The following is an 11,607-nucleotide window of genomic DNA, read 5'->3' as shown; positions in this document are numbered from 1 at the left end:
TTCTCTTTTAGAATTGTAATTCTCGTATACTATCTTTGAGTGTAATTTTTTTTATAATATAGATTATGATTTCATTAAAAAAGATAATTAAATAAAAATTAATCATAGATAATAATAAAATCATAAACGTTAAATTTCAATAATATTAAGAATAAGATTATTGAGAGTACTAAAATAAAAGTACGATGTAAAAAAAATACTAAATTAACATTCTCACATTAATACTTAAAAAATATAATATATTTGATTAAATATAAATATATATCTAAAATTTATATTTTTTATTTTTATTTAAAAATATATTTTGTCTATTTTTATATGTTATTTTTATTTTAGTAAGTAAATATTAATTTTATTATAAAATTAACTAATAAGATCTATTCAAACAATATTTATTTTATTATAATCCATTTTGATACAAAAATTGTCAAATATAAATCACTTTAACACAAACTTACTTTTTATCAAAATCAAGTTTGCAAAATCAATTTTATACAAACTCTCATTTGTAAACTGTAATCCAAACACACACTAAATAAAAATATCACTTTGTACAACTCCAAAATTTAAATCTTTTGTACTACAAATTATTTTAAACAAAACACCTTTTAAATTTAATTTTAATTTACACATATTTAATTTAATTCTACAAAATATAGCCATTTTAAATATTTATTATATACTATCATTAATGGATGCGTGGGTCTTATTCTAGTTAACATAACAATAAATCAATCATCAAGTCCTTAATTCTATAGGTGCATACTTTTTTCAGCCATTTTAAAAATATTGGATTCAAAACTAAATATTCAATTATAGTTTATTTATTTCACATCATATAATTCTATAAATTAAGTTAAAAAATTTCCTAAAAACATTGGTTAATTTTTTGTTACAATATCCTTAACTATATCGTCGATAAGTTTTTATTGGTCTTTTTAGGATATATTCATATACTATATAGTAAAAGAAAAGAATCATCACATGCATGTAAATATGAAATATGAAGTCTCAGTTATTATTGTTATTGTTGTTGTTCTGAAATTTAGCAAATTGATAACAAAAATGGTTAATAATAAAAGCAACTAAAGGATCCAACCACCAACAATTGGTATTGCAGACATTACACATTATTAAGGATTTTTGGAAGAAAAACTTCTAAATTTGTAAGAATAAATATTAAGGGAAATTTAGATGCTGAAAATGTCACGACCTAAAATGAGTCACGACCTAAAATGAGTCATGACCGGCGCTCAGGAAAATAATCCTATAGCAAGTCTAACATAGTCTAATATAAGTTGAATAAGCAAGTTACAAATATTTACAAGTTCTAAAATAAATAGTTATATATTTTTAACAAAAAATTAAAATAACTAAGTGGTTAGATCCTGCCTGTGACATATGTAGCATACATTTCTAGGGATTCGACAAAGAATAAGTACTCATTGCAGACCGTTATTCTTGAATAAAAAGTCTTACATAGTCGAATATTTGTTCCTGAAAAATATTTTTAGAAAAAAAAAAGGGTGAGTTTTGCAACTCAATGACTAGACAATACATTTATAATTGACATGAAACTATACAAACATTATCATCAAAGTAATTTTAATTAGAAATAATAGTTGATTATAATAAGCGAATCAATAAGGGAGTTCTCATATAGAAATCAAATCAAAAGTCCACACTTGGGCGGCTCCACCTCTATGGGTAGCCCTTTCCTCTTGTGTGTCCTAACAGAATAACAGATCTAACGTGTGGCCTACACGTTAGGCTAGCAACACCCCTGCTAGCTAGAGTCTGAGTTAGATGCATCTAAGTTAACGTCATAACCGCCGTTAACTACAGTTTTCTAATACGAGCCTCCCAAACCAATTCAAAACATATAATTTCAAATACAACAATTATTTTATCTTTCAAATTTATAAGATATCGAATCAAATCAAATCAGATAAAACTTTCTCATCAGAAATCTTTTTCAATCATACTTTCTCAATCATAAGAGATTTCAAATATATTTCACAATTTTTAAAGTAAGTGAGTACTAACAAATACTTCAAAAACAGATATTCAAGTAAAATCAAACATTTTGGGATAATGCAAAACTTCATCAAAAATATATATAGTCTCATGTATAATTTTGAAAGTATAAACTTCATAAAAATGAATTATTTAATTTTAATAAATCAATTATTTTAATCAATTTAAAATCGTTCAAAACAAATATAATGAGTATAATTCAAAGATCATAATAGGTATATGTCAAAATAATTATAGATGCACAGTCAAATAATTATAAATATAAGGCCTACTCACAACGTGGTCCCAAGGGACCGAAGATACCAAACCCAGAGTGCCAAATTCAAGGTAAGGAGGATTGAAGTGGAATGGAACGAATGAGCGTAGAATTTGGACTGGAGTAGCGACAAGATGGAGCTGGCAATAGTTCTCGATTGTTGAAACTATAATCCAAACGCGTCAACGGAACATTTCCTCTCAACCCGAAACTGCGGCAGCCGCAACCTCAGCTCCAACCCACTTTATCAGCAACTACAACGACTCGGACTTAAGGGAAACAAGTAGCGGCAGCACCGGTGGTGGTTCCGGCAACAACAACGCCATACCCATTAACCAGAAACCCCGGCAGTGGCGACGGTAGAAGAACGGAGACCTCAATGTTACTTCCTGGCAGCCAGAGGTGCGGTGGCGCTTGCGGCAGCGGCGAGCCACTCCAGCAACCCCTTGTGCAAGCTCGCTTCCTCAGGTAGCGACCCAGACGGCGACGACTCTCCACGGACGGCGATGGGCCTTAGCCAGCGGTGAGCTCGTTGCAGCAGCTCCCCCGACAGCCAGCCCTCCAGCATGACGACAACAACACAAAGGCTTCCCTCTCTCTCCTCGTGTTCGCCTCTTTCTCTCTCCTCTATCGTTGTTGATGATGGTGGCAACTGGCAGCGAGGTGTGGCGGGATCGGCGGCTCGGTGGGGAGGGCAGCAGCAGGACACGTAGCGGCGATTCTCTCTTCTCCCTCGCAGCACAGCTCTCCCTCCATTCTTCTCTTCTTTGTTCATGTGACTTGTGTGTGTTGTGAGTTTGTGTCCGTGTGTGAGTGAGGAAGGGGGGTTTGGGGAGGGTGACGGCTAGGGAGGGATTGAAGGTTGAGAGAGAGTGTTTGTGTGTGATTAGGGTTAGGGAAAAAAAGAAAAAGAAGAGTGGCCCACAAAATTTTTTTTTTGAGTTATTACATTCTTCCCCCCTTTTAGAAATTCGGTCCCCAAATTTCAAACCAACTTACTATTTATATTATTGCTTCAACAGTACAAGTCACATCTAGTTCATACAACTAGACGCTGATGCAAAGAATGATGCATTTAGGAATAAGGAAAGAAAAACAACATTGAGACAACCTTATCCGAAAGAAATATATCCACATCATGACACCATAAGTTTAATAATTTGCACAATTAGATAGCAAGAACAAGGCTAAAAAAATCAAGCTATCTGAGCAAAGTTGCAGGAAAGAACTTAAGCACTTTAACTATACAATATTACATAACCAGATACAAATTGAACCCAATGTATAAAGAAAACATTTTGCAGAATTATGCAACGATCAAATGCTAGACATCTTAATATTCACATATACAATGTAGCAAAAGGATTCGATATGAAGCACCATCAATCTCAAAGAACAGATGAGATAATTAGATTAATATGAAAAATCTCAAAAGCACACTACAAACTCAAATTGGAGACCAAATAACATAGCAAAAAGTATAAAACATATCGAGTAACACAAATTCCAACAATACACCCAAAACATAAAACAATAATTAAAAAGCGCGGTCATGTGAGATTCCATGAGTTCAAGTGCAATTATGTGGTGGATAAGGATGAGAACGGAGAGAAGCAAGGTGAAGAATTAAGTAGAATATACATGGCCAGATTCTAGACTTAGGGACAAACATAATCAACACATCAAACCAAGCATGCAATATACAGCCAGCAAAACATTTTCAAATCATATTATGCATATTAACCTTAAATGTCAAGTAATAAGTGATAGGAAGTTAAACAGAAGAAAGGAATTAATTTAATCGATCTACAAGGTTCTTTAAGGGCATTGTGAGAACAACATATTAGAATGAACAGTTCCGCTTATTCAAACATAGTATTGGCCCTAGCCATCCTTCAGGTTAGCAATCGACAATCCCAGATAATAAACTAACAAATGTGCTACATATACACCAACTGATAAACTAAAGACAAGTGGTTCATCATCAACCAGTTAAACAAACAGAATCCCATTAGTTGGGAAACAATACCACCAATTTAGCGAAGTTTCGAATTTTCACTACTCAACCACCATTACAATGCAGGTCACTCAAGGAGCAATAAAACCACAGATTTAGTGAAGCTCAAAAATATCGACAAGGCAATAACATATTCCAATTAGTTGCAATCCTGAGCAACTTAAAACCAGCAAGGTAATGTCTCAAAAAGGTCATACAACATAGGATCAATTAAGTAACGAACAAATGAATCAATATAACTGCCTCAACAATTCGATCATGTTAAGAGCTTTGCAAAGCCTATATATCTTTGGAAGAAAAAAGGTTAATACAACAATTTAAAATAGATTGTACTTAGATCATGATGTGCGAATTTAAGGAATAACAGTACAACTGATATCAAACCCTTAACGTATGAAGAAATGTCAAGCTAAGATGTGGGCTATGAACCAAAGCAAAAGCACTAGTAATGAAACAGTCAATTTTCAGAATTTTCTAATAGACAATATTCGAAATACACTGTGATTGTTACAGGAAAAAAATTTGGCCAAAAAGAAACAACTTAACACAAAACCCTCAATGTAAGGACTCTTTAATCAAATTAAAATCCTTATTGGGCAAATAAAGTAGAATCTGCGACATAGTTGGATAACCAACGAAACCAATGGGGTAATAGAAAATATTGATTCTCCAAATGAAACATAATCAGAAAAAGAAAAATCCCCCTTTTTTTTTTGAAATCATCAGTAGGAAGGAGTAACTAAATACAAACCCAACTACTAAATATCACCAGAATTTAAAACTACATAACAAAATCAACAATCCTATCAGCCAAGATGATCCAGCCAAAGGTACAAAACTAATTTATCTCACTGCCTTTCAGTATTAAAACAAATAAATCAAAGCTCAACAAGCTGTAAAAGGACAGGCTAATAAATTTATTACACTAGAGCACATAGTCTTCAATCACGCAAGAACCAAAAGCATATAAAGCATTTGCACCTAATAAGCGATGATAGACCTGAATCAAACATCCATTCGCAACTCAATTCATTTCACAACTATCATTTAAAAAAATTATACAGTAACAAAAATAGCTTATTGACAAAAACATTTATGATGCTTGACATTACTTAATAACCAAAGAAACCGTCGGTGTGTCACTACAAAGTAACACAATACAGCTCTCTAAATACGCACAAGAACATAAATGTAAGGGCAAAAGCCATAGAGGTAAATAAAAAGATGTACAACAACAACTAAAAACTACAAGCTAGGAGCATTTTAAGGGAAAAAATGAAGAAACAAGCCAAATCCACAAACAAATTGGGCAGAGCAAAATGAAAATTTATGAGTATGAATAATAGACATAAAAAGGTATTGCATGGACAACAATAGTTTAAACTAGAGGAAAGGAGAAAAGAGAAACATAAATAGACACAGCATGTGAACAGACAAGCTGAACCCACAAACAAGCAAAGCAAAATAAACATTCATCCGAACATTGTCGGGAATGTGCCACTCTGAAAATGAAAACAGTAATCTTATATATAAAAGAAACAGTCACATAGCACAGATGCAGATTGCATGATAAGCACAACACTTGATAGTTTTGATAGGTTAAAAATTAATTAGGTTTTAAAAAAATGTTAATAAATAAATAAATAAATAAATAAATAAATAAACAAGGCAAAGTCATTAAGCATTTTTATTGAGAGTGTGAATGCAATACTAAACATTTTTACATAAATCTTATAGTGCAAACCAGAGAAACTAACTTTTATGTTAAGCATCATGTAATGGACCACCAATGAAAAAATATTGAGTAAAAGTTAGAACAGTATGTTGAAAGAGTTGGAACAATTTTTTTAGTCAATAAAATAATTAATTTTGAAGGAAAAAAAAATTCAGATGCTCAAGTGTGTCACAAAAGTATTGTTCAGATCAGAAGTTTATCATGACAAACTTCAATTTGAAATTATCAAGCCCTCATCGTATCAGAGAAACCAAAACATCTATTAATCCGCCATATATAACTACAAATCAGGCATATCATCTCCAACAACAACACAAGCAATTAAGAGTGTTCATTACCTCCTTTCAATAGAAATTTTTACAAGATAACAACCAAGATTCACCCAGTTACAGTCACGTCAGTCACCAATTCAGCAACAAATAATATTATTAACTCCTTTACAGCAGCAACAACCAATAACCTTATGGATTTCTCAAAAAAATAATTAACCAAAATTATTTACTTGTTAGTTACTGTAATAATTACTAATCAAGTGACATGAATCACCAAACAAGTATCTAATCAATGGCTAACACTCATAGGCAAGCTATAATTTAACACATTTAAAATAATCATCAAATGCTTCATAATCACCATGATCCACAAGCTCAGCAAGCAAGTCTATAAAACTAGAAATCACCTATAATCTAAGAGACACATTCATTTAATAACATATAGACAAGAACATCCTACCCTGAGTGAAGCTCAATCGTGTTTCCCATACAATCAGTTATACTAAGTATAGAACTTTAGTACTCAATTTGGTTCACATCCAAATGTTAATTTCAACTATGAAAATTTCAATAATCTTGGACAAACACAAAGCTTTCTCAAAGAAACTCATGCTACGGACTTAATTTCTTTAAAATCAATTATCCATCATCCGTATTATAATTAGCAAATTTATTTAATATTTGTTTAACCAGAAACCAAATAAATACATTTCAAACAGATCATAACAATTAAAGATCGAACAAAATCTAAAACAACATAATAATTTAATGTCTTAAGGTAGATAAAAGTGGGGTTAAATATCAATTCATAATATGTACCATTACTCAAAATATTCTATTTCCATGAAGAAATTCAACAAACTTTAAATCTATTAGAGAATAAGCCGAGATTGGTTACAAAGGGAAGGAAACGAGTGGCAAGAAGCGGCAAAAGTCTCATGATAATAATTAGATGACAACAACGACATAAAGGACAAGGATGACAATCCTATAGGCCTTTAATAGTGCCACAATTTGTACAAATAGGCGCGCTTCTATTTATACAATTGTGATCCTACCATAGGACACTTGCTCCATATTACACAGATTAAACCTAAGCTCTGATACCACTTTGTCACGATCCAAAATGAGTCATGACCGACGCTCAGGAAAATAATTCTATAGCAAGCCTAACATAGTCTAATATAAGTTAAATAAGCAACTTACAAATATTTACAAGTTCTAAAATAAATAGTTATATATTTTTAACAAAAAATTAAAATAACTAAGAGTAGTTGGATCCTGCCTGTGACATATGGAGCATACACTTCTAGGAATTCGACAAAGAATAAATACTCATTGCAGACCGTTATTCTTGAATAAAAAGTCTTACATAGTCGAATATTTGTTCCTGAAAAATACTTTTAGAAAAAAAAAAGGGTGAATTTTGCAACTCAGTGACTAGACAATACATCTATAATTGACATAAAACTATACAAACATTATCATCAAAGTAATTTTAATTAGAAATAATAGTTGATTATAATAAGCGAATCAATAAGGGAGTTCTCATACAGAAATCAAATCAAAAGTCCACACTTGGACAGCTCCACCTCTATGGGTAACCCTTCCCTCTTGTGTGTCCTAACAGAATAACAGATCTAACGTGTGGCCTACACGTTAGGCTAACAACACCCTTGCTAGCTGGAGTTTGAGTTAGATGCATCTAAGTTAACGTCATAACCGCCGTTAACTACGGTTTTCTAATACGAGCCTCCCAAACCAATTCAAAACATATAATTTCAAATACAACAATTATTTTATCTTTCAAATTTATAGGATATCGAATCAAATCAAATCAGATAATACTTTCTCATCAGAAATCTTTTTCAATCATACTTTCTCAATCATAAGAGATTTCAAATATATTTCACAATTTTTAAAGTAAGTGAGTACTAACAAATACTTCAAAAACAGATATTTAAGTAAAATCAAACATTTTAGGATAATGCAAAACTTCATCAAAAATATATATAGTCTCATGTATAATTCTAAAAGTATAAACTTCATAAAAATGAATTATTTAATTTTAATAAATCAATTATTTTAATCAATTTAAAATCGTTCAAAACAAATATAATGAGTATAATTCAAAGATCATAATAGGTATATATCAAAATAATTATAGATGCACAGTCAAATAATTATAAATGTAAGACCTACTCACAACGTGGTCCCTTGGGACCGAAGATACCAAACTCAGAGTGCCAAATTCAAGGTAAGGAGGATTGAAGTGGAATGGAACGAATGAGCGTAGAATTTGGACTGAAGTAGCAACAAGATGGAGCTGGTAATAGTTCTCGATTGTTGAAACTATAATCCAAACGCGTCAACGGAACCTTTCCTCTCAGCTCCAACCCACTTTCTCCGCAACCACAACGACTTGGACTTAAGGGAAACAAGTAGCGGCAGCACTGGTGGTGGTTCCGGCAACAACAGCGCCATACCCATTAACCAGAAACCTCGGCAGTGGCGACGGCAGAAGAACGGAGACCTCAATGTTACTTCCTGGCGGCCAGAGGTGCGGTGGCGCTTGTGGCAGCGGCGAGCCACTCCAGCAACCCCTTGTGCAAGCTCGCTTCCTCCGGCAGCGACCCAGACGGCGACGACTCTCCACGGACGGCGATGGGCCTTAGCCGGCGGTGAGCTCGTCGCAGCAGCTCCCCCGACAGCCAGCCCTCCAGCATGACGACAACAACACAAAGGCTTCCCTCTCTCTCCTCGTGTTCGCCTCTTTCTCTCTCCTCCGTCGTTGTTGATGATGGTGGCAACTGGCAGCGAGGTGTGGCGGGGTCGGCGGCTCGGTGGGGAGGGCAGCAGCAGGACACGTAGCGGCGATTCTCTCTTCTCCCTCGCAGCACAGCTCTCCCTCCATTCTTCTCTTCTTTGTTCATGTGACTTGTGTGTGTTGTGAGTTTGTGTCCGTGTGTGAGTGAGGAAGGGGGGTTTAGGGAGGGTGACCGCTAGGGAGGGATTGAAGGTTGAGAGAGAATGTTTGTGTGTGATTAGGGTTAGGGAAAAAAAGAAAAAGAAGAGTGGCCCACAAAATTTTTTTTTTTGAGTTATTACAGAAAACATTAAGGCCAGGCAGCTAATATCTCTCAAAATTCAGCTCCAATTTCAATTGTTAGTTAATACACACTATTTTCTTGCAACAGTGGCAGCTAAAAAAAAACATGTGAAGAACATATGGAACTTACAAAACAATAGCAATCTAAAAATATTTGTTGATAAAATGTATCAATCCATTGAAATTGTGAGGGAGAAATTTTTAATATTTACATCTTTCACATCTCACTGAGATGGTAGTTTCCAATACAAAAGAAGGATAAAAAGAAATTTCTAAGTACCTTCTGTACAAAAGTGTCTCTCAACTAGTCTATGTGAGTTTGCTTTAATATTACTTATAATCCCTTCAAGCGAGAAGTGATGAGGTCCATGAAAGCATCCTCTTTGCAAGGAATAGTGAGACCTCCCATTGGATGATCATATCCAAATTCTTCTTCTGCTTGGCTTAGTAACTCTTGAAACAAAGGTTGATTTAAATATGAAATTGGAATCACAAACCGCTTCATTTTGTCTCCAACATAGACTGCGAAATAGCCTTTCGGAAGTTCCACAGCTTTGGAAGATTCTTGGCTAACAGCAGATGATGCTCTTCTAATAGCTGGTAAGTGAAAGCCCATTGTTTTATGTTGCTTAACACAAACAACCATAAAAATGATCTCAAAGTGTGTAAAGAAGAATGATTGTTGCTATTAATTTGTGTTGCTTGAGAATGGCATAGTGATTGGTGAGTATATATAGATATAACAGATACATGTTATGTGGAGGTAGTTCTCTTCAGAAATGAATGGTTAATGTACTATTTGATGGGGTCTAGGGAGAGACAATGGCAAATGAGATCACATGGTATTGTCTTGTCTTCAATGAGGTTTCTTGCCAACATAGTCTTATCTTCAGAAAAAGACTTCTAGAGACTGAGGCCAATATAATGCAAATAAAGCCATGGCCTACTTGTTATGCTATAACAGGCTCAAAACATATCACTAAGGTTCTTCATGTATATCCACCATATCCTCTTTTATAATCAAGTAGTTTGGTATGCTTTAATAATGCCAAATCTATCTATAATGCCAACCATAATTGCTTAGGGAAAAAAGAAAGCAAAACAAAAGGAAAATCATGTAATTAAAATCTTATTATATCCTTGGTCCAAAATATAGTTTCTGTACACCATGTCTAGAGGAAAGTTCCTACATCCAAAAATTATTGTACTAAGATTTTTAGAACATGAGAATGCCAAGTAGTCCATCTTTAACTAAAATTGTTGGGTACATGTACCAATTTATACTTCTAGTTTCAATCATAATTGTTATCTTGACAGTGCTTTGAACGACAGAACCATGTGATTCATCAAAATGTTATTGTCTCACCAAATTTCATGTCGTTGCTTATCTCTAAATCTTGCTGAGTAAATCTATCTCTATATATACACATGCAACATTTCAGAATCTTTCATCAAGTTTTCACAACATTATCCATCAACAAGTACTTTCTTCCAAAAAAGGAAAAAAATCCACATTTTCAGAAAACTATGGCTATTCGTTTGCCTTCTTCGGTGATCCATGCTAAACGTGTCCTCAGCCGGTCTCTTTCAGGTGGCAAAAAAGTGTCTGGAAATGTGCAAAAAGGGTATCTTGCAGTGTATGTTGGAGAAGAGGAGCAAAAGAAGAGATATATGGTTCCTATATCATACTTGCATGAACCTGCTTTTCAACAATTGCTAAGTGAAGCCGAGGAAGAATTCGGATTTAATCACTCAATGGGAGGTCTAACAATTCCTTGCAGTGAAGACATCTTTTGCAGTGTGACTTCTCAGTTAAAAAGTTAGAAAGCAAGCAGGTTCATCATTCATTTCACGTGCTTTTCTTTCCACTGATATGCCAAAAGCATGCAACACCAAAAATGCAAAAGCGACTTGAATCAAGTGGTAGTTAGTAGCAGATCACAGCAGCTTGAGAGCACATTGATCTGGCTATGATCTTTGCTGCCATTTCAGATGGACTAGGACCAAAGATTGCAATCCATTTTGCTGTTGAATCTTACTGAAATGGAGACCATGCATTTTGGATATAACTTCATGCTTTATCCAATTGATGACCACACAAAATCCCATAATGGATAGAGTTGATTGTGAGAATTTGAGTTGATAAAAATGCTGAAAATGCACCATCAGCTCTATGTAATT

At 33.9% G+C, this 11,607-nt stretch overlaps 1 protein-coding gene and 1 pseudogene across 1 annotated transcript; one reads left to right on the top strand and one right to left on the bottom strand.

Moving 5' to 3' along the window:
* Positions 1-9,579: 9,579 nt before the first annotated feature.
* LOC148569756 (auxin-induced protein X10A-like) lies at positions 9,580-10,178 on the bottom strand. The gene has a single exon (XM_088508341.1). The coding sequence runs from the start codon at positions 10,070-10,072 to the stop codon at positions 9,761-9,763; it is 312 nt and encodes a 103-aa protein (XP_088364467.1). The 5' UTR covers positions 10,073-10,178; the 3' UTR covers positions 9,580-9,760.
* Positions 10,179-10,820: 642 nt separating this feature from the next.
* LOC107628801 (auxin-responsive protein SAUR21 pseudogene) lies at positions 10,821-11,607 on the top strand (annotated as a pseudogene).

This window comes from Arachis ipaensis, chromosome B3, assembly GCF_059453495.1.
Source record: "Arachis ipaensis isolate K30076 ecotype BB chromosome B3, ASM5945349v1, whole genome shotgun sequence".
Taxonomy (NCBI): Eukaryota; Viridiplantae; Streptophyta; class Magnoliopsida; order Fabales; family Fabaceae; genus Arachis; species Arachis ipaensis.
The sequence above is the reverse complement of the archived record's forward strand: the minus strand, read 5'-3'. Positions and strand labels throughout refer to the sequence as shown.